The sequence below is a fragment of the Neolamprologus multifasciatus genome, chromosome 3 (genome assembly GCF_963576455.1).
Source record: "Neolamprologus multifasciatus chromosome 3, fNeoMul1.2, whole genome shotgun sequence".
Taxonomy (NCBI): Eukaryota; Metazoa; Chordata; class Actinopteri; order Cichliformes; family Cichlidae; genus Neolamprologus; species Neolamprologus multifasciatus.
The window spans coordinates 28936667-28960918 of record NC_140441.1 but is presented as its reverse complement, the minus strand read 5'-3'; the positions used below and the strand labels follow the sequence as shown (position 1 = coordinate 28960918).

Genomic DNA, 24252 nt, shown 5'->3' with positions numbered 1-24252 from the left:
ATTGGTGGAACATGGTGGTTACACCTCACCGTTATCTCTAAAGTGTCAAGTGGGTCAGTGGAAAGAGACCTTTACACCTTCCTGTTGGTGCATTTTGTTCTTTCTTCTACTTCCTCAAGGGACTGTCTGCTCTTTAGTTTTCTTTCAAGTCAACTCTCTAGAGCCTGTGGTTGATGTAGTTTTTGCATCTTTCTCTTTTTGTGTTGTTCCTCTTCCTCAGTCCTCACCGCTCTCGCAGCTATACTTCTTTTTTCCCCTGCATCTCCTGTTGTTAATGATCCATACCGTGAGCCTATCTATCATTGTTCCCACCATCCGTCCTTTCCTTTCTGCTTCCCTTTCTCTCCGTCTTTCTCTTTCACATGGTGACAATATGAGATTTTCTCTCCTGCAGGGTATGAAAGCACATTTATTCTAAGAAAGAAACAAGCACACTGAGAGCACAAGCAGCTCTATGCGCCATTACTAGGCGGGATATCTCATGGTTGCACATTGACACAGACAGACGGAGACACACACACACACACTGCAAGAGAGAAATGAGATTGTGATGGAGCGATGAATTAGATTTATCACTGGTTCGGCGGTGCCCTGCCTTGTATTACTCCCACTGTTCACACAGCCAAGGACATTACTGCTAAGAGAAATAGCCGTAGAAAGTAAGACAGAAATCGCATGAGATGAAAGAGGAAGGTCAGGAGAAACATAAGCAGTAACAGAAGTTATGGAGGACTGAAACTGTCAGAATCATCTGTATCATCATCATGTGCTATTGAATGCACCAAAATATTTAAAGTAAATGGTAGGTATCAATATATAAAATGTGGACCGATGCTATTATCTTGGGTTTGCCTCTGTGGTGCAGAAAAAGGCAATTAGACTAATGTTACCAGTAGCAAGTATATAAATGTCAGTGTCTATCTTTGTAACAAATAATCCCATTTGACAGTAATGGCTGTCTAATCTAGGTTGGCTCAGTTCCTCTAATATAGCGGTCCCCAACCTTTTTTTGCGACACGGGCCGATTATGTCTGACAATATTTTCATGGACCGGCATTTAAGGTGTCGTGGATAAATATATCATAAAACCAGCACCGGTACCAAAAAAACAGAAGATTTATTTATAATACACAGGAAATTCTCCAGGGAAACCGATTTAATAATAGAAATGATGTAAAAAATCACGATAAAAACCCTGAAAACAATAAATTTCACACCCAAGCCTCAACTCTAGCGGCCCAGTACGAAACGGCTCACGCACCAGTACTGGTCCGTGGCCCGGGGGTTGGGGACCACTGCTCTAGTAGACGCAGTCCTTTCTGTTGTGAGCCTGGCATCCAGTTGGCGTTAAACCCATGACAAACACAGAATGACAGAAATGCATTTAGATCAGTAAAAATAAACAAAAAATAATAATAATTTTGAGGCGTAAGATACAAGGTGAAATATAAGGACTGAATGAAAAGCCAAACCCTAGAGATGTTAGAAGCGTAATGCATTAATTTTCTTCCTTTTCTTTTTGTTTGCATTCTTTTCAGATTATAAACTAAAGCTACGTCCACATGTACACGGGTATTTTTAAAACGGAGATTTTCCATTTTCGTTTTAAAAAATAATCCCGTCCACACGTAAACGCAGAAATGAAGGAAAACTCTGCTAGGAACATGCCAAAGCAACAGGTGGCGATATATTCCTAACCGTGTAGAAATGTTGGCCAATCAGAAGTCTAGAAGCCTCGGTGGAAAATAGTAAACAAAGCAGGGGCATAGAAGCAAAACCGAGTCGTCTGTGTGGAGGGACAGTAACTGTGTGTGTATATGTAAGCATTTAAACACTGCAGAGAGTACAATTAACAGTATTGTAGAAATTCATTTCACCAAAACAATAACGTGGCGCACAGTGTGACGTCAAAAAAGGCGCACACCTTTGACGCTGCGTTTTCTCCGTTTTTCTCGTCCACACGTAAATGCAAAAACTGAGTTTTCGAAAATATCCACACTGGCCGGAGTTTTTAGAAATCTCCGTTTTTGAAAAGCGCCTGAAACCTCCCCTAGAAAACTGATATTAATTTCACAGTGAAAAATATCTTCAGACAGTATCCTCAAGCAATGAAAAAGATCTTGGATGGAAGTTGACATACTTACACACATGATTTAACTCCTGGAGAACCAGTTTGTTATGCAAGTCTTATTTGCTGAAAACGATGATAAGAATTGTTGTCATACAACCTGTAAAGATGTGATTACCTGCAGTCCTCCTGGTTCGGCTTATTGGCTGAAAAGTTAGCTTGAACAGTTCTTGAGTTATTCATTAAGACAAAGAAACAGAGTATATGGAATGCCATGAATGCAAAAATATTTTGTAAGCGCTCTTTAAATGACCTTTACTCTGTTACTGCTGGTGCTAGACACAAAATTCAAACTGTTTTGGAAAGAGAGACATTGAGCTTTATGGGGACTTTTGGTGTATCAGGGTAGCACAAAGCATTTATAAGGTATTGCTGTCTGAACACAGACAGAAAAATGAAATCCACCTAGATTTCACATTACCATAACTCTTCAGCTTTGTGAAGGTTTACCTCCAAAATGACTAAGAAGTCCACGTGGCATGTGCGACACTTGGAATAAAGTGTTAAGATGAAGAAACATTAAAAAGGAGCTTGTAGCAGTTTTCACAGATGCCTTGAAAGTGAATTCTTTCCAGTTTTATCACGTGTGTGATACAGCTGTTTTCTGCCATGACATGCGGGTGACTCATGCAGGCACACGGTTATTATCTTTATGTGGAAGCCTCTGGGCTGTTACGGAGGCAGATCTAGTGATTTGCTGCTACATTTGGTGATGAATGCGCAGGTATGCAGGGAGCTGTGCGTTTTTAAGATCCTATCTGCGTGTGCCAGCGGTTGTTACAAGAAACGAGGATCTCCATGGCGACCCCCTCCCGACGTCCTGTCTCAAATTGATTATCCGTGGGGGATTCGGCCCTCTTGCACCATGTAGTCACAAACAGGGGGAAAGAAAGAACGAGCGCATGTTAAGCAGAGATAAGGAAAAAAGACAATAACAGCCACCGTGGCAGAATTGGTGATGAGTTTCAGCCAAGCGGATCGCTTGTATCAAATGAAATCATCTGATCTTCTAAAGTTCTGACCGTGGTAATAATTTCTATGTGGCCACGGATGACTGCATCTCCCACCTGCTGCTTCCCTACCTGACTTTAATGCTGCATGAGTGTACTGCAAACCAAATCAAACGTCATTATTTGCTGTTTTTAACAGATTAGTGTGCTGTTTTTGGGCCCCTGATCTCATCCACACACATATCAGGTGAAAATACACAAAAAGCCCAGCGCAGCCTTTGGGCTGATGCTTCTGTTTTATCGTGACAGATCCAGTCAACACCGCTCTGCTCATGTGTGCAGCTCTATCTGTCTTTGTTTGACAAAAGCAAGCCATCCGAGTGACACTATCCAAACCGATCTCCTTCTGTTTACATGTGAACTCCGAGAAGAATAGCTGTCACGTCTGATATTCTTCTGGATTCTGGATGCGCTAATGTCTGTTTTATCTTCCTCCTCCTCTCCTTCTATCCCCTCTGTCTCTGTTCTCTCACTACAGAAAAGTGTGAAGGAGGGAATCCTGTTAAAGCAAACAAGCTCCTTCCAGAGGTGGAAGAGGAGGTACTTCAAACTCAGAGGGAGGACCCTCTACTATGCCAAAGACTGCAAGGTACAGAACTGTGTGATCGTTTTACCGCCATAGCTCTTAAACTGTAACATTTTTATTTAAATGTAACTGGCTAAAAAAGAAGCTGATGGGTTTTTTTTCTCCCATTAGTCCCTAATTTTTGATGAAGTGGACCTATCAGATGCCAGTGTGGCTGAGACCAGCACCAAGAACATCAACAACAGTTTCACAGTAAGACCAAGACAGGCCTTATAAATGACTACAAGGTGGCCCTTGAAAACTTTTCTAAGGGCAAATTATGACAAAATAGCCTACATGGACTAATGCTAGGTCAGAAATAGACCATTTTAATGGATGCCAGCTCAGCTATTTGGTGGTGACATGGCTGTTTTTAAGTGTAAAAGACTACGGCTAATCAGCTAATTTAGTTAGCTTGTCTGGTTAGCAGTGTGTGTTTGTTATTCACTTTAATATAACAGGTAATGTTAATTTTGGCTTATAAAAAAGTTTAAAGCAAAATGTAGGAATTGAACTTAAGGGGTATACAGAGCTGCACAGAAACCTTCTTCTGATTGCTTTGGTCTCTAGGAGACTGCCCGTAGTTTGCACTGAAGACGGCAACTTGTTTGCGCACGCTTGCTAGCTAACCACCAAGCAGTAGAAACCTGAAAAAGTCCGATGCAATCCGGAAACAGAGAACATTCGCCTTAAAAGTAAAAGTCGTCTTCATACCAGGCTTAATTAACTTCAGGATTGATAACTTTTAATAAGTTTGTTTAATTCAGGATTTTATTTGGGGACATATATCTGAAGAACAGCTGGTGCTTCCATTAGCCTCTCATGCTATATTGCTCAACAACTACAAGAAATTCAAAGATTGGAGTCAAGTTTTTTGCTCTCTTCTAAACTTTCCACTTTCTTTCTTTCTCAGGTGATCACTCCATTTCGCAAACTAATGTTATGCGCTGAAAGCAGGAAGGAAATGGAGGACTGGATCACGGCGCTCAAATCCGTCCAAAAGTGGGAAACCTACGAGGTTGGTGCTTCTCATCTCTGTGTCGGGCTCTTGTTATGTTTCAGCCTCGTCCTTCGTTCTCCTGGCTGACATGAGAGTAAACTGGGCCAAACTGATTATCATTAGATAATAGCTAGTCATGAGTGTGTAATTAATTTTGATGAGACCAGGCTTTCACAGCTCAGTTCTTCTTGCTTCTGTTTTTCACATAAATGATCCACCTTCACATCTTCTCGTCTCCTTTTTTATCTGCCTCTCATTTCAGCTCTTTGCCTACCGATTGATGTCCTCATAAAACCAAGCCTCCTCTTTAATTGGTTATAAAGTGGAGGCTCAGATTTTTTTTTTACGAGCTTATATTCTCTTTGAATTTTGCCCTTCCTAGGCTTTTTATTATAAAAGTTAATTTGGGGTTTAAATTTTTGCCTTCTCATCTCTAGTTATTCATATGATGTGATTTTAAGCAGGTGACAAATTGTACAGCCATCGTTCTCCTACCCCAGCCTAGTTTTTGGCCTTTTGTGTTTCCTCTTGTGTAGAGAAGTGCTGACGCGTCTCAACCTCAATGTTTCTCCTTCCCACCCCCCCAGGCCAGTCAGTTTAATATGGAGCATTTCTCCGGGATGCACAACTGGTACGCCTGCTCGCACGCCAGACCGACCTTCTGCAACGTTTGCAGAGAGGCGCTGCCAGGTGTCACCTCCCACGGCCTGTCCTGTGAAGGCACGTAGACACATACACACACACACTGCATCTGTGTTCTTGCGCTCACTCGTATGAAGTCGCTGGAACGTCGAGTCACTCATGCATTAATTTCTAAGAAACAATCCTACCATTTTTGGTCTAACAAGAAAAAATACATCACCAGCGTTCTCTTTGTCTGCACTTGATATGCAGTAATAAAGTAGCTTTAAAGCTCTTTCCTGCACTGTGACAATGGTTGCACAACAGATTTGTGATACAACTGGAGACAGTTGTATAAAGTACGTCACCTCTCATATCAGGGGTAAAAATCAGATTACAGACATACTTTAAATCCACTCAACACATTAAATTGTAATTCAGAGACAACTTCAACAATCCAACAACAGCCTGTAAGCCAGAACTTGGCGACAATGGGAAGGGAAAAACTCCCTTTTAACAGGAAGAAACCTTGAGCAGAACCAGGAGCAACAATTTCTGAAGAGTACAGGATTCTAAGAGCTTATTTTGAAAAATATCTCAGTGAACATTAAAATGCGTAAAACCACCTCAAAGTCTGTCAAGATCATGCCAGAGCAGCAGGTCGCCATATAACCCTTAAGCGGCAGCTCAAAATCCAACAAACAACGGCATTTACATGTGGATGAAAGGCCAAAACACACAAAAATCTAGGTTTACCAAAATATCCATGTATGTAGACCTCAAAGTCCAAGAAACTAGAAAAGGAGACCAGTCTCCTTCAAAGTAAAAGCACCATGTACCCAGCGACTGCCAACAACAACCCGCCAACTGATCAGGAAAAACACGTTTTTCCCTAGCAACTGCATGTTGCCAGGGTATCACCAGACTCAAGGTCTGTGTGATTGAGGCTGCAGGTTTCCAATTACCATTAAAGAGAATTTCTCTTCTCAGAGAACATGTTAGTACCTGAGGACTCCTTTTGTTTAATTTCAGCACAGCATATCTTGAAGAAAGAAAGTGTTACGGGTATTTAAGTAACACTGTATTTTAATTTGGTCCCTAATATGAAGTTGATTAGGTAAAACAAAGAAATTAACTGATTAACTCTAATTAGTCAACCCACTGTCCTTGTGTACCTGCTTCAGATTAATTTTGTTCTCATGCTTTAAAAACCCAGCAGTACATTTACCATAGACTGTATCTAAATGATGGCAAAACTTAGCAGTAATTAAGCAGTAACCACCTCTGAACTTGTGGATCCCTGCTTAGTTTTTTTGTTTAACTTGTAGTGACCATATTTGGACTCAGTTTAAATATCATTTATATAAAATTCACAACAACAGCAGCCACCTCAAAGAGCCTTATCATGTCAGCTATAACACAGATAGCTGTTATAACATATAACACAGAAATAAAATGTTAGAGCTTCAGTGACCAAAAGTGGAGTGCAGATGACTGTAACGAGCTTTTAGTGCTTTAACTGTGACTGTCGCTCAAAGAGGCCACGCTAGGGCTGCTCGATTATGGCAAAAATGATAATCACGATTATTTTCACTGAAATTGAGATCTCGATTATTTGACGATATTTATTTAACAATAACAATGTATTGAATAATGACTTTAAAGATTGTCAAAAAATAATATAAAATAGTGTGCAAATACTGATAACAGTGATAACAATGTTTGCAATATAAAAAATAAATGAAAAATGTAATGTGAACTTTGCAGTGTTGCTCTGTGGTGCAGCTACGACACTGTAGCAAAGTTTAAACACTATGTCTACTTGATCCACGTCTGACTTCGCGAACCCATAATGTTTCCACACAACTGAAGTTTTTTTACCTCTCTTTTCAACCAACGGCAGTCACTCTCCTCTCCAAATAACTTCTGCTTAGCTTTCCGAGCTTCCCTCGGGTCCTCTTAATCAGCGGTCCCCAACCCCAGGGCCTCGGACTGGTACCGGACCGTGAGCTGTTTGGTACCGGGCCGCGAGAGTTGAGGCTCAGGTGTGAAATGTATAGTTTTCAGGGTTTTTATCGGTTTTCAGCGTTATTTTGTTATCGTTTTTATCGTTTACACGGTTTTCCTGGGTCTTTTCACGTGTGTTATGAATAAATTTTCTTTTTTTTGGTACCGGTACTAGTTTTATTTTGTTGTATTTATCCGCGACACCTTAAAGGCTGGTCCATGAAAATATTGTCAGACATAAACCGGTCCGTGGCGCAAAAAAGGTTGGGGACCGCCCCTGTTAATTGTTGTGACACGTGTTCGAAATGCCACACGGAGCAGCGTGAGAGTAAAGCACGAGGGAGGGGCTAATAATCGGCTCAGTCATTTTTAATGATCGTTGAAAGCCCAGATCGTAATCGTGATTAAAATTTGATTAATTGAGCAGTCCTAGGCCACGTCCCAATTGATAACTTTAAGCATCAAAAACCACATTATACTACACATGCTTTCTAACTAAAACTGGGTTTTGCAGCAGGCTGTAAACATGTTTGTCTCTGCTTTAAAGTTGTGCATCTTAACATGGGAGTCTATGGGGACCAGCCCTCTTTTAGAGCAGCCTCAGACTAGAGCTGCAGTTTTTAGCACCCCCTCCAGCTGCTCTCCAGTCCATATGTACACAGTCTCATCATGTTATCGCATAGTTTTACACAGCTCTATCAGGAGTACAGTCACACACAGTGACCATCAGGAAGCTTACATCATACACTCACCCAAATAGAAGAGGATAAAAGTGGAGACTTTCAGTGTGTCTGACATGATGTTTGTTCATCTATCCTCTGCAGTTTGTAAGTTCAAGGCTCACAAGAGATGTGCTGTTCGCTCCACCAACAACTGCAAGTGGACCACGCTAGCCTCCATAGGAAATGACATCATTGAGGATGAGGATGGGGTACGAGCCGAAACTTATTCACGAGTTGCATTTGGTTTTGTTTTCATGCAAATTATTATCCCTGATGTGCATACCTTTGGTTTGATGTCTTTAGAACAGAAGGGCTTCATTTGATATGCTTTGTTTATTTATTTTTCCCTCCAGGTGTCCATGCCCCACCAGTGGCTGGAAGGCAATCTGCCCGTCAGCGCCAAATGTGTGGTGTGTGATAAGAACTGTGGCAGCGTGAGGCGACTGCAGGACTGGCGCTGCCTCTGGTGCAAGGCTATCGTAAGTGTGGATTGAGTTTAGCCTCTATCCCATCAAAAACTGTCACGCTGAATTAATACTAGTGTTTATTCAATTCAATTCAATTCAATTTTATTTATATAGCGCCAAATCACAACAAATGTCGCCTCAAGGCGCTTCATAGATACAGAGAAAAGCCCAACAATCATATGACCCCCTATGAGCAAGCACTTTGGCGACAGTGGGAAGGAAAAACTCCCTTTTAACAGGAAGAAACCTCCGGCAGAACCAGGCTCAGGGAGGGGCGGCCATCTGCTGCGACCGGTTGGGGTGAGAGAAGGAAGACAGGATAAAGACATGCTGTGGAAGAGAGACAGAGATTAATAACAGATACGATTCAATACAGAGAGGTCTGTTAATACATAGTGAGTGAGAAAGGTGACTGGAAAGGAAAAACTCAATGCATCATGGGAATCCCCCGGCAGCCTACGTCTATTGCAGCATAACTAAGGGAGGATTCAGGGTCACCTGGTCCAGCCCTAACTATATGCTTTAGCAAAAAGGAAGGTTTTAAGCCTAATCTTAAAAGTAGAGATAGTGTCTGTCTCCTGAATCCAAACTGGAAGCTGGTTCCACAGAAGAGGGGCCTGAAAACTGAAGGCTCTCCCTCCCATTCTACTTTTAAATACTCTAGGAACAACAAGTAGGCCTGCAGAGCGAGAGCGAAGTGCTCTAATAGGGTGATATGGTACTACAAGGTCATTAAGATAAGATGGGGCCTGATTATTTAAGACCTTGTATGTGAGGAGCAGGATTTTGAATTCAATTCTGGATTTAACAGGAAGCCAATGAAGGGAAGCCAAAACAGGAGAAATATGCTCTCTCTTTCTAGTCCCTGTCAGTAATCTTGCTGCAGCATTTTGGATTAACTGAAGGCTTTTCAGTGAGTTTTTTGGACATCCTGATAATAATGAATTGCAGTAGTCTAGCCTGGAAGTAATAAATGCATGAACTAGTTTTTCAGCGTCACTCTGAGACAGGATTTTTCTAATTTTAGAGATGTTGCGCAAATGGAAGAACGCAGTCTTACATATTTGTTTAATATGTGCGTTGAAGGACATATCCTGGTCAAAAATGACTCCAAGGTTCCTCACAGTGTTACTGGAGGCCAAGGTAATGCCATCCAGAGTAAGAATCTGGTTAGATACCATATTTCTAAGCTTTTCAGCGCCGAGTACAATGACCTCAGTTTTATCTGAGTTAAGAAGCAGAAAGTTAGTGGCCATCCAAGTCTTTATGTCTTTAAGACATTCCTGCAGTTTAACTAATTGGTGTGTGTTATCTGGCTTCATGGAGAGATAGAGCTGGGTGTCATCTGCATAGCAGTGAAAATGTATGCTATGTCTTCTAATGATGCTGCCTAGGGGAAGCATGTATAATGTAAACAGAATTGGTCCTAGCACCGAACCCTGTGGAACTCCATAATTAACCTCAGTGTGTGAAGAGGACTCTCCATTTACATGCACAAATTGGAGTCTATTAGATAGATATGATACAAACCACTGCAGTGCAATACCTGTAATACCTACAGCATGTTCTAATCGCTCTAATAGAATATTATGGTCAACAGTATCGAATGCTGCACTAAGGTCAAGAAGGACAAGCACAGAGATGAGTCCACTGTCAGAGGCCATAAGAAGATCATTTGTAACCTTCACTAAAGCTGTTTCTGTGCTGTGATGAACTCTGAAACCTGACTGAAACTCTTCAAATAAACCATTCCTCTGCAGATGATCTGTTAGCTGTTTGACAACTACTCTTTCAAGGATTTTTGATATGAAAGGAAGGTTGGAGATTGGCCTATAATTAGCTAAGACTGCTGGGTCTAGAGATGGCTTTTTGAGTAAAGGTTTAACTGCAGCCACCTTGAAGGCCTGTGGTACATAGCCGATTATTAGAGATAGGTTGATCATATATAAGATCGAAGAATTAATCAATGGCAGGACTTCTTTGAGCAGTTTTGTAGGAATGGGGTCTAAAAGACACGTTGATGGTTTGGAGGAAGTAATTATTGAAGTTAACTCAGAAAGATTGATTGGAAAAAAAGAGTCTAACTTAACATCAATGGAACTAAGAGTAGCTGTAGATAATATTACATCTGTGGGATGATTATTGGTAATTTTTTCTCTAATGATAAAAATTTTATTTGTGAAGAAGTTCATGAAGTCATCACTAGTTAACGTTAAAGGGATGGTTGGCTCAAAAGAGCTCTGACTTTTTGTCAGCCTGGCTACAGTGCTGAAGAGAAACCTGGAGTTGTTCTTATTTTCTTCAATCAGTGATGAGTAGTAAGCTGTTCTGGCTTTGCGGAGGGCTTTCTTATAAAGCAACAAACTATTTCTCCAGGCTAAATGATGATCCTCTAAATTTGTGAGACGCCATTTCCTCTCCAGATTACGAGTCATCTGCTTTAGGGTACGTGTTTGAGAATTATACCACGGGGTCAGGTACTTCTGATTAGAGACCTTAGTTTTCACTGGAGCTACAGTATCCAGAGTCGTACGTAGTGAGGAGGTGAAATTATTAACAAGATAATCGACCTCTGTTGGGGTAGCGTTCAGATAGCTGCTCTGCTCTGTGTTGGTACAGGGCATTGACGATGATAACAGTGGCTGGATTATATTCTTAAACTTAGTTACAGCGCTTTCAGAAAGACATCTACTTTGATAAAGTCCACTATCCACTGCTGCGTAATCAATTATTGTAAATGTAAATGTTATCAAGAAATGATCAGACAGGAGAGGGTTTTCAGGAAACACTGTTAAATGTTCAGTTTCTATGCCATATGTTAAAACAAGATCTAGAGTGTGATTAAAGTGGTGGGTGGGTTCTTTTACATTTTGAGAGAAACCAATTGAGTCTAACAACAGATTAAATGCCATGTTGAGGCTGTCATTTTTAGCATCAACATGGATGTTAAAATCACCCACAATAATTATTTTATCTGAGCTCAGAACTAAATTAGATATAAAGTCTGAGAAATCAGACAGAAACTCTGTGTAAGGCCCAGGTGGACGATAGATGATCACAAGTAAGACTGGTTTCTGAGTTTCACAGCTGGGGTGGACAATGTTAAGCATCAGGCTTTCAAATGAATTAAAAGTCTGTCTTGGTCTTTCATTAATTAATAGACTGGTGTGAAAAATTGCTGCCACACCGCCCCCTCGACCTGTGCTTCGAGATTTCTGGTAGTTAGAATGACTCGGGGGTGTTGATTCATTTAAACTAACATAATCATCCTGCTGCAACCAGGTTTCTGTAAGGCAGAGTAAATCAATTTGTTGATCAATTATTAAGTCATGTACTAACAGAGACTTGGAGGAGAGAGACCTAATATTTAATAATCCACATTTCACTGTTTTACTCTTTGGTTCAGATGTGGATACTGTATTGTTCTTTCTTTGTGATTGTTTAAGTTGTTTGTTGCTGGTTTTTAGTTTGTTTTTTGTCTTTTTGGAAGCAGACACAGTCTCTATGGAGATGGGTTTTTGGGGGGGTAGCAGGAGGAGAGAAGCTGCAGAGAGGCGTGTAAGACTGCAACTCTGCTTCCTGGTCCCAACTCTGGATAGTCATGTTTTGAGGGGTTTAATAAATTTGTCGATATTTCTCGAAATGAGAGCTGCTCCATCCAAAGTGGGATGGATGCCATCTCTCCTAACAAGACCAGGTTTCCTCCAGAAGGTTTGCCAATTATCTATGAAGCCCACATCGTTTCTGGGACACCACTCAGACAGCCAGCAATTTAAGGAGAACATGCGGCTAAACATGTCACTCCTGGTCTGATTGGGGAGGGGACCAGAGAAAACTACAGAGTCCGACATTGTTTTGGCAAAGTTACACACCGATTCAATATTGATTTTAGTGACCTCCGATTGGCGTAACCGGGTGTCATTACTGCCGACGTGAATTATGATTTTATTGAATTTACGTTTACCCTTAGCCAGCAGTTTTAAATTTCCTTCAATGTCGCCTGCTCTGGCCCCTGGAAGACAATTGACTATGGTTGCCGGTGTCTCTAGCTTCACATGTCTGAGAACAGAATCACCAATTACCAGAGTTTGACCCCCGGCGGGTGTGTCACCGAGTGGGGAAAAACGGTTAGACAAATGAACGGGTTGGTGGTGTACCTGGGGCTTCTGTTTAGGACTACGCTTCCTCCTCACCGTTACCCAGCCTTTCCCCAGCTGCTTGGGGTCTGCCGGGGAACAGCTAGCGGGGCCTACGCTATCTTCAGCTGCACCAGCTACAGGGGCCTGGCTAGCTAAGGGTGAGAGCAGGGTGCAAAGCCGAGTCTCCAATTCAGTAATCCTGGCCTCCAGAGCTGCAAATATGCTACATTTGTTACAGATATCATTACTGCTAAAGGAGGCCGAGGAGTAACTAAACATCTGACACAATGAGCAAGAAAGTGCAGAAGGGACAGGTGAAGTAGCCATGGTGCTAACGGGTCGGCTACGAGCTAAGCTAGCGAAACAGTACAGAGACAGTGAGTGAATACTATAAATTAGGTAGTGAGTACACAGAAAGTGTGCTTCGGATGAAGCACGTGAAGATTATACTGTGAAAAAAGAATGTATTTAAAAGTTGTTAATTAAACTGCTAAGCAAATAAGCTACTCAGAAACACCACTGTGTTTGAGCAGGAACAGGAAGCGATACTATACCACAGAGCGAGCGAGCGAACACCAAGTGACAGCGCCACCGACAGGAGATTTATCTGGGGCATTGCTTTTAGCTGAGAGTTATTTCCAGCCTTTCTTATTTGAACTTCGGTCATTCGAATGCGTCGATGCCCACGGAAATGGAGTCATAGCAGTGGGCGCACTGGGAAAAGTGTGCGATGCAAACGGACTCAAAGCAGCTCCATCCAATAATGGAGGTAATTCGGGAAGCGATGTTGTCAGCAAAATAAAAGTGCATCATTTGTCACATTTAAATATGAACGCAGGGTTTTCATTAAATACGATACACGTCTCGTTATCTGGAACCGTGTGAACGGCTCCGTACAGAACAGAGAGATCAAATTCAGATAAATTCATTAAGATTCAATTCTCCCTTTATGTGTTTGTCTGCCCTTGGGACATGTTGACTCATGCGCAGGAAATTGTGATTCTCCACATGAGATGCTCCTCCCCCTTCTCTAAAAAAACCCCCCAAACTTTTTATTGTCCTTGGCTTCCCGCTCTCACCTCCTCCGAAGACTCGAGGTCTGAAAAGTTCAGCGGAGTCATCAGACTAATGGGACGGCACATAGATTGGCAGCAGAGATCCCCGAGCGGAGGAGGAATAGGAAGGAAAGTTAAAATGAGAAATGGAACAGGGGCTGATAAATTCCTGTCAGCTCCAGGGCTGCTGAAACTGACCCAACGCTTCGACCGCCTCAAGCACGATGTGGAGAATCATTTTTTGTGTGTGCTGGAGTATTAATAATATTTAGGAGGGCATTGACAGGCTGGTTATAATCCTGCAAAGAAAGTGGCACAAGGACCAACAGCACTTGGTGCATCTTAACATAAAATTAAAGTCCTGCAAATTCTGCATAAAATACGTAGAAGTTTTAGTTAATTTTTCATGCTTTTAAATTCATTTAAACCATTATTTTGTAATGTGTTTCACAGATAAATTGGATAAAATAATCTTGCCTAATATAAAAGAATATGTAAAAGTTTTACAGAGAGATGCCCCTGAAATCTGTGGAGCATTTTATTGCCTTTCAGCCCATTGTTTTGGTTTTACAGCCAGAAACATTCCATTTTTTTATTGCAGTAGCTGTGATGTACTAGACCTGACTGTACAAGTGAGACATATTGACATCGTAGTAGAACAATCTACTAATGCAGGCCATTTTACGATGTCCCCACACAAGTGATTTCTGTTTCTTTGCCCTTGGGGTTGTTTTGGTTTTTCTTTTCGTCAGTTCCTTTGGCTGCTGTTTTTCTTTCAAGAGTCTAGTCCAAACAAACGAGGAAAACAGAAAGCAGTGGAACGAACAGAAAGACTAATCAAATTTGGTGGCAGTTGCTGGGAATATAAATGCTAAATCCCACAGGCCTGCAGACGAGTCAGCGATGGGCTCATACACAAGTAAGATGTGCAACACAAATCAGAAATGGAGACCGTTTGCCTTCTTGAAGTTGCTTTCTTTGAAATGTGCAACCAGCATAACTTTTACTTTGAAAGTGAACCTTCTTCACTTCACTTCTTCAAATTTAACTACCAGTGGACTAGTAGTTAGCAAGTATTTGCAGGCAAACATGAAAAACTACAACCGTGTGGCACCTTCTTTGCAACAGATTTCAACTAGCAAGACGCAGAAACCTCCATGAACCGCCAGCCAGTCGGGGAATAAGCCACCCAGTTTCCCTAGCAACTGAGTGTTGTACCACGTCCAACTCTTAAGCGAAGCACGTATGACATCCCATGAGAAACCTCAGTAGGACAGGAAGTCTTTTCCTGTCACAGCTTTCTCCATCTGCTGGCCTTCAGAGAAAATACAGGTTTAAGGCGCTTTCTGACCTGAGAGCTGCGTCCATACCGTCTGTCCCCAAGTGGCAAAGAAAGTATGAAACTGCAGCTCTAATATTAACTAGAGTAAAACCAGAGTGTGCATATATATCGTTTTTTTTAACATAGTTCTTCCACATGTTTTAACGTGAAATACAGTTCCCATTACTTAAGTGCAACAGTACAATTAGGCAGGAGACTCTGTAAACAGATTGATTGATTTAGCTCTTTTCTACTCTACTAGTGCACTCAAAGCATTTTATGTGCCTTAATCATGCATTCATACAAGCACTACACTAACTAACATTGGAGGGAGAACTTGGGGTTCAGTATCCTCCCAAATGATCAAACCTCCAACCTTCAGTCAGTAGATGAGATGAGTTGGGAGTTCATTTGGGATAACTGGGAAATTACTGAAGTGAGCATCGGGCTGCTGAGTGCATTTTTACCCATGTGGTTTGCACTATAACCACTTACCCTCACATTATGGATTAGTGTCATTTCACCCAGTGTACACCAAAAGACCAGCCAAAGCATCGCGCTGGAAAGCCTGAAACAGCCGCTCTTTACTTAATAAGGAGTACACAGGAGCCTGTCTTTTATTATGTTTGTGCTCTACTATAGTGGGTTTTGAAACACTGATGTAGTCAAACAGAAAAGTCCAGTGGAAGTATTCAAACACACAGAGAGATGTAGCTTTACTCTATCCTCTTGTTCCATTTAGCAAGAGCGGCATTGTGTTTTTTGAGCGTTCAGGCCAAACGGGCACACATAATGCGAAGTCTGATCCTCGGTATACAAAGACACACGCATACACAGGCTCGCACACTCAAATGAATCACAGTGGCATTTGTAAAGGTTACAGAACTGGCATTTTGGTGGGTTTCAGAAGGATGTAATGACCTTTCTGCTTCTACTGAAATATAGAATTACTGGAGACCACTGACTCTGTATGTTTGTGTGTGTGTGTGTGTGCGTGCGTACGTGTGCGTTCACAGGTCCATAACAGCTGTAAGGAACAAATGGGGAAGGTGTGTCCCTTGGGCCAGTGTCGAGTGTCCATCATCCCTCCAACTGCACTTAACAGCATCGACTCAGACGGTGAGACACCTCTTACTCCCACCCACATGGACACACAGTATTACTTTTACAGTAGGTTTTAAAGTTCAGTCATGTAATGAAATTGTGACTTAGCCCGACTTGGCTTTTTCTACTGACACTGACAATTTGTAATTCCAAGTTACTAACCCTTATCCCTGGAATCTGTGCATCTATCATCAGCAGTTTACAGTTTGAACACGGTCCCAGTGGCATTTGAACTCCACGCTGTGAGCTATACAAACATTTCTGCTCGTTTACAGGCTTCTGGAAGGCCACCTCGGCGTCCTGCTCCAGTCCTCTTTTGGTCCTGGTCAACTCTAAAAGCGGGGACAACCAGGGGGTCAAGTTCCTCCGCAAGTTCAAGCAGCTTCTGAACCCAGCGCAGGTCTTTGACTTGATGAACGGAGGGCCAGAGCTCGGGTATTTAAGAGCTTTTTCTTTCTGAGTCCATGTGATATCTACAGGTCGTTCTCCAGCAGAACATTTAATAAGTGTTGCTCTCTGTAAACACCTGCCTCTCGTTCTCTCCTCCTCAGCCTGCGCCTCTTCCAGAAGTTTGTGACATTTCGTATTCTTGTGTGCGGAGGAGATGGCAGCGTGGGCTGGGTGCTCTCAGAGCTGGATAAACTCAACCTCCATAAACAGGTGAGAACAACGAGGTGGACGAGGAGGAGTGGATGTTGTCGATGATGTAACGCTGATGGGTAGGAGAAAGCAGCGAGATACCTGTTGTTGTGTTAATCTTGATGCTGGCGAAAGGTGCTTTCAGAAGAAACACCAACAATAAGCCAAGTTTACATACTTGAGTCTATAATCGAAGTCTAATATAATATTGATCCTGACTGGAGAGGGAGTGGTTCATGGTAGAGAGAAGGGCAACACAGCCTCCTTAGCTGAACTAATTCATTACTTTTATTTAATTAATTTAACATAAATTGATGTTGTGGCAGATTAACATGGCTTTTATGTTAAATTAATACTAATTTGATATAAAGTGCCACATCTAATCAGTTTTGTTCCAGGCTAAATGAATAAGATTAACCACCTAAGTCAGCATCAGCTTCAAGATGTTAGATGAACAAATCAAGGAGTCAGAATTTTTGTAACCTAAGCACGATTTTTATAGATTTGTTGATCATTTAACATTGCAGTTGAAACAAACCTCTCAGAGAAGTTAACTACAGACAGTTTATTACCGGCACTAAATGAACATCATTTTTCTGTCTGCTGCTGTCAGGCCAACAGCTGTGGTTAGAAGTTTATATCCACTCATCCTGGGAATGAATGTCATGGTGATTTTTAATTATTTTAAAATATAAGACAAATATACACATGCCCAGTGCCCTCTGGAGACAGCAGCACTGCAGCCATGGTGGTGCCAAGCATGGTGATGGTCGCATCATGCTCTGGGGTTGTTTCACTATCAGTGGTCTTGGTACGTTGCACAAAGTGGATGTAATAAAGAAGGCAGAGGACTACCCCCAAATTCGTCAAAGTCATGTCAGATCAGCAGCTAGGCAGTTTAAGCTAAAACAAATCAAAGACATGTAGCCAAATATCATTGGGCGTCTAAGTATATTTTTAAGCACAGGAAAGGGTGAGGATGTCCCAGAAGACAGATGTAGTGCAAAAATAAGCCATTGCAGTTTGTTTGCTTTTTATTGTTCTGTATTTTGCATCAGTTTTTCTGAGGCTCGTTTCTCCGCGTGTCTCTAGTGTCAGCTGGGCGTGCTGCCTCTGGGCACAGGTAACGACCTGGCTCGCGTTCTGGGCTGGGGCGGCCTCTGCGACGATGACGCTCAGCTCCTACAGATCCTGGAGAAGCTGGAGAGAGCCACCACCAAAATGCTGGATCGGTAAGACCAGAGGGTGTGAGGGTGGAAACTTTCGTTTCAGCTGGGTTGGTTCCTGTAAAAGTCCTCTGAATTAAAAGGTCCAGACTGAAGTGCTTTTAGCTGTTACTGCTAGTGCACCGTAAGTGCGGTTTAATTTATTTGTTTGGGTTGTGAGACGAGAGATGTTCACGGTGTTTTCTTGAAATAACTTGCTGGAGGAGGATGTCCCAGATGAACGAATTAATGAAAAACAGATCTGGTCCTGTTAGGTTTTTATATTTCGCTTCATTAGGTTCACTGAAGGGCTGCAGACAGCAGCAGGTGATACTAAAAGTAATAAAAATAATTAAATAAAAGTACTACAGGCTATTCATTTCTGTCTGCACTCCTGAGAAAGATTTATAAAATTAAAAATAAATCTTTGTGCCAGCGACGGGCACAAAATGAAATGGACTGAGTGCACGGACAAATTCATACAGAGCCCTCCGAGCTTCACAGAATGTTGGAAACCACCTTTTCATATTTGCCATAAATGGTGTCGATTAAAACCAGAAAATGAGCTGCAGCGAGCTTTTTACTCCCCGTGCGCCATCATGTGAATCCAGCACAGCCTTCCTTAGCCTCAGTGATTTTAAACAATCCAACAGTGACCTCTTAAATGTCCGCTTCTACTTGCACCTTATTTTTAAGATTTTGACTCATAGCACAATTAACCACAGAGTAGGTCATAATTTTTGTCAGATAATTAGATTAAAAGTTTTCCAAAAGGGTCCAACACCACACTGCCTAGAGGTTCAGTGGCTCCAATTATCTAACGTGATATCCAGCAGACAGCTAGTGGCTGCCTGTGCTGGCACAGCTGTTACTTAATGATGTCTGTAAACATGTTTATTTCTGCTGCAGATTTGGGCATTTTAACGTGGGAGTCTGTGACTTTTCAGCCTCGAGTGGAATTGCAGTTTTTAGCACTTCCTTGTGAGGCTCACTTGTCGCTCAGAGGTGCTGCCACAACCAAAAAACTGAATATGTGATCGGAAAACTGGAATATCAAGCACAGAGTGCGGCGTTTAAGCTCATGAAAAATTGGATTTGGATTTTAAAATCTGCAAAATAATAAGGAAGTAAAGAGTTATAATGAATGATTTGAACAGAGTAAAATATTTGTAATAGAAGGAGGAAGGGCCACAACATGGATAAACTTTAATAAAGAGCAAATATATTAAACTTTACTAAAGTAAACGAACTAGACCAGGAAAGTTCAACTCATTTCACATTGTGGGCCACATACAAACTACTTTGATCTTAAGTGGAACCAGTAAAACCTAAAACTTTTAATGGCTGAGATATCTAACATTAAAAAATAAGAAGTGCATGCTGTGCCCAACAGTACGTCTTGGTTGTTTACACGCTAAAGAAATGCTGCTGTAGTAAATGAAAGAAGTCTGTGAACAAGGCTCTTTCGGCTTAAGTTGTAAGAAATAAATGTGTAAAAGTACAGAAAGATCTGTAGCATGTCATTGGACAGTAATCATAACTAACAAGGTTTTTTTTTTTATTAACTCACAGAAACGGTTCTATTTTTATTTATCTAATTAAACCACTGTACCCATCAGAAATTTTTACAGTAGATGATAATAATAAAAACCAGTTACTTAATTACGTTGGTTTAGTATTAATAACTATGGGGGAGGTTTTTATCAGTAGAAGTTATGAAAATACAGATAAAAGTTATTCACTCCTCCACATTCTCCAAAGTCATCCAGTGGGCCAGATGGGAGTCTTTTTGGGGACTGATTCTGGCCCCTCGGCCTTATGTTTGATGTGTGATTCTGGAGAAATTGTGGGGGGTTGCTGCTACTGCCGGACTTAGTCTGTAGGTTGATGCTAAAGAGCTGGAGGTAAACAGGTTTGCTTCAAAAGCTGAAGGGAGAGAGCAGTTTCATACTTATAAAAAGTTAAAACAAAGCTAAATAGAAGGCTTTTATGTTGAAAATCTGGCACCTCAAAGCATTTTTTAAATTTCACAGCTTTAAAAGGCTAAAAGTCACAGTGGGAGTAACCCTTATGTTTGATTTGATTTATTTATTTATTTTTTATATATCTTCTTTTTTTTTACATTATAGAGCCACCATCAAAGCCTCTTTGTAGCTTTCATTGAATACTCAGTCTTTTATTTTGAAAATCTGACACACACACCTATGACCTGCTGTTAAAAACTGTCAGGCTCCAGGAATGTCGTGAGTTGACCCTATTGACCCGATCCTATCCACACTTTTTCCAATGGCGTTGGGACTACAAAGAACCAATCACAGTGCGTGGTGCCAGCATTTGGACACTCTCTTTATTGTCACTTAAAATAACCTGAAGCTTACCTTAGTGATGGAGCATACTCTACATACCTGGCTGTAAATGTAACTGTTCAGGTATGAACTACATGCCATGAAAATATGTCTTTGTTTCCTGTGGCCTTCTTCCCGGTTCCTGGTTCTTCAAGCGGGCGATGATGTAAACGGGAGATAAAATGCCTTATGTGCTTCAGCCATGAGTTTGGGGTATGTTTTCTTTAACTGTTAATCATCTACCCCAACCGGTCACGGCAGATGGCTGCTTCTTCCAATTTTGTCTTTTGGTTTTCATTCAAGTAAACAAACTATTCTGGAGTAAAAGGACAGTGTAGGCTTTACCACACGCTGCGAGTTGTGACGTCTTTTGAGTGAAATTAAATGATAACGCAAACTTTTTTATAGGCAGCAGAGGTCAAACTTCTCTTTGAACTCACCTTGAACTGCAGGTCATTTCTTCATTGACCGCTTATCTGCAGTTTGAACAGGATAAGGAGGCTGTTGCGTCTTATCTCTGTGTGATTATCTGATAACGGTTTTCTTTTTTTTTTATATCAATCTGTGTTCCTTAGATGGAGTGTGATGACATATGAGGTGCCCACCACCAATAAACAGACGCCGATAGTGAAGGAAGAGGACTGCCTCGATTCTCCTCTACAGGTAAATCACCCCACACGGCTCCTTTTTTTTTTTGTTTTTGTTTTTAAAAAAAGAGGCTGTCTGTCTCTTGACAGATGGTGACCATAAATGGCTGAGCTTCCAAGCTCTCTGAAATTATTTTGGAAAACATCCGCTGAGAATCAATTGAACCTGGCAGCTGGAAACCAAAGCAATTGGACTCAAACCACGGGGAGCGGCGGTGATATCGACAAAGGGCAGCTCTGTGTTTTCAATTCAAGTTGAGTGCTGCCTCTCAAATGCCAGATATGCAGTAGATGGTGGTTAACGTGCTAAAATCATCTTCACTCACATAAATTAATCCTCTTTACTAAATGATTTTGCCATTGCAGTAAAATTCCAAAGAGTTTTTTGAGTGATAAATGGGGATTGACTAACTCCACCCTTACCTCTTCTATAGGAATTAAGAGGGTAAGTAGGGTGAGCCCACAAGAGCTTCATCTAAGACTTTGGCCCACCAAAGACTCCAATCTGGCTTACTGGACAGCTTTTAAAAAACACGGAGGGAATAAAATTTGTAACTTTACAGCTTATTAGGGTTGAGCCCAAGCTCAAAGTGGGCGGTATATGGCCCTCGATGTAAAATGAGTTCAACGTTACTGCTCTCCAGGCCTCAGTTAAGTCGCGACGGTCCAGTCAAAGTCCAGAGCTCAAGTTGATGAAACAGAGCTGTGCATAAACAAATGAATGAACTGAAATTCAGGTGCAATTCTTCCATAGCAATGTCAGCGTCCGATGAGGTCACACAGTAAACGTTTACTTCACATCATTGCGGCTAAAGGTATCTCTGCAGGATCTTGAATCATCAGGTGCACCTCTTCACAGGACTGTACATGCCCCACTCTGCAGAAGGATTTGTTGCACAAACTGCAAACCTGGACTGACGTTTTCTTAAACGCAGACGAATTTAGTTGAATTTCCTGTGCATGGATGAGTAATACGAGCGGGTAATTCATGCCTTGTCACGTCAAACATGACCTGTGAAAAGAAATCACACAGGTTTATGTGGCACTTGTGACAAGAGATACCTTACTAATCATGCATTTAAGAAAATGTACCATTTGAAAGAACATATTCGGGCTTGCCGTTTGCGCACAGAGATTTCTCCAAATTCTTTGAATCCTTTGACGGTGTTAGGAAATGTGGATGAGACAGTCAAAGCTTTCACAAATTAGATTATTTTGCAATTGCTCCACAATTTGTAGATGTAGTTATTTTGCAAAGTGGTGAACCTCTGCCCATGCCTCATCTCTGAGAAACTCAACAAATAATGTTCCCAACCTGTTGCTAGTTGCAAAATCTTTGTCCAAAATAAAACTGAAATCAATTTAATATTAGTTACATTAAATCTGATAATTAATTCTATCTAAGATAATAATGTTAATCATCTTTAGGGGACTGAGTTTGGGTTCCATATTGCCCAAAAGTGGATGATTTTGCTGCTTCAGTTCTCAAAAAAAGATATTAAAATAAAAGCTCTGAGTAGGCATATGCTAGTAGTCAGTGGTTACAGCCTCTATTAAAAAGAATAAAGATAAATGTGATCTTAGGTCCTTTAAGCTCACATAATTAGTGCCAACATCAGTAAATTAATATTTCCAGATGAAAGGGAAAAATATCTTTTGGCACTTCATTAACCAGAGTGTTTGATTAAACTACAGCTCAAGTTTCTTTGGTTTCTCTGTTAACTTGAAACCTTCCTCTCTTCTTCACAGGTCCATATCACTCAGTATGCAGACTCCGTGGCCTCCCACCTCGCCAAGATCCTGGACTCGGACAAACACAGTGATGTCATTTCCTCTGCCAAGTACGTGCCACGAATGCTTCCAAACTCAGAAATGAGACAAGAGGGGAGGAAAGTAGTAGATGGGAGGGTAAAGGATAATAATGATGGGTGAATGAAGCCTGGGAGAGGGGCTGACGATGAGACGGGGATGTCGAGTGATTGTCTTGGTATTTTTTAAATGTGTGTATATATGCTTTGCTCTCATCCTGAGGTCACACACACACACACACACTTGAGAGTGCGAGCGTGTCTGTGAGTGAACAGATGAATCAGTGTTTAGGGGTCATCCTAAGTGCATTAGTACATTAGTCGTCTCCCTTTGGGGAACCGTGCAGCAGGACTCGTCTCCATTTCTCTGCATGTGTTTCTTTTAAAACGATGCTTATTTTAGTTCAGACCTGCTGCACATTTACAACACCTCGGGGACTTTCAGGACACGTTCACAGCAGATTTTCCATGAAATATAACAATAATAACTTATTTTTAACCCTGGAGAAACCATGGGGTCAAATTTGACCCCATGGTTTCTCCAGGGTTAAAAAACTTTAATGCAGCAAACAGAATTTTAACAGGATTTGATGTGTGAACAGAATTCAAGCACGAAATGACATTAAAATAATATTTATGGAGTTCAGCTAGGTACTGTTCTCACCCTGAGTTTACTATCAGTGAAAACTCATAGAAGAGTCTGGTGTAGCTCCTGCACAGGTTCGGGACTTAATGTAAGAAACGGGATGTCGCTCTGCCAGCGAAGCATTTAGAGGAGTAAGTAATGTAAGCCTGCTGTCACACTCTAATGGAGCCCTCTAAACATTAACAATGATCTCACACTAACATGCCAGGGACAGTAGAGACAAATAAGTGTGCTAGATTTACGAGAAAGTTCGAGAAAGTTCTGGGATTTGGCACACAAAAATCTAAAACCTCACCTGGTTTGCAGTTAAGCTAGTCTCTCCTTCAGGATCATCCCCTGGTGCACCTCTGGACTTCTTTCATTGTGGATTTGATTTTTAAATCTCTCCCTTGAAGTCTGTTAGCTGTGCCTCTGTGATGCTGGCTGCAACACATTTAAATTCTCAAAGTTGATGAAGTCACAGGGAGGCGAATCCAGCAAGTTGGGCCTGAAATGCAACATTATAGGGCTCTTTTAAACTAATATCTTATATCTAGAGACCTAGTTCTTGTCAAAAGTGATGACTCATCTAGTTCTTTTACTTATCCAATTCAGGGTAGAAAGGACTCTGGAGCCTATCCCTGTGACAGTCAGGGTACGCCCTGGACAGGTCCTCAGTCGATCATAGAGCTAACACAGAGAGACAGACAGCCATCCGTTACACAAACTTCCAGTTTAGAATTGCCAGTTAACCCTTTGGGCTGTGGGAGGAGCTCAGAATACCCGGACAGAACCGATACAGCCACGGGGAGAACATGCAAACTCCTCAAGGTGCTAGGTGGTG

At 41.5% G+C, this 24252-nt stretch overlaps 1 protein-coding gene across 1 annotated transcript in view; it reads left to right on the top strand.

Moving 5' to 3' along the window:
- Positions 1–24252, top strand: part of LOC146522468 (diacylglycerol kinase delta) — a 90009-nt gene that overhangs the window by 51124 nt on the left and 14633 nt on the right. Inside the window, 12 exon segments of the mRNA XM_085139625.1 lie at positions 3617–3727; positions 3836–3916; positions 4617–4721; positions 5291–5423; positions 8156–8262; positions 8407–8532; positions 16052–16154; positions 16415–16574; positions 16691–16799; positions 17871–18010; positions 20904–20991; positions 22725–22816. Coding sequence (XP_084995751.1) covers positions 3617–3727; positions 3836–3916; positions 4617–4721; positions 5291–5423; positions 8156–8262; positions 8407–8532; positions 16052–16154; positions 16415–16574; positions 16691–16799; positions 17871–18010; positions 20904–20991; positions 22725–22816 — 1355 coding nt within the window.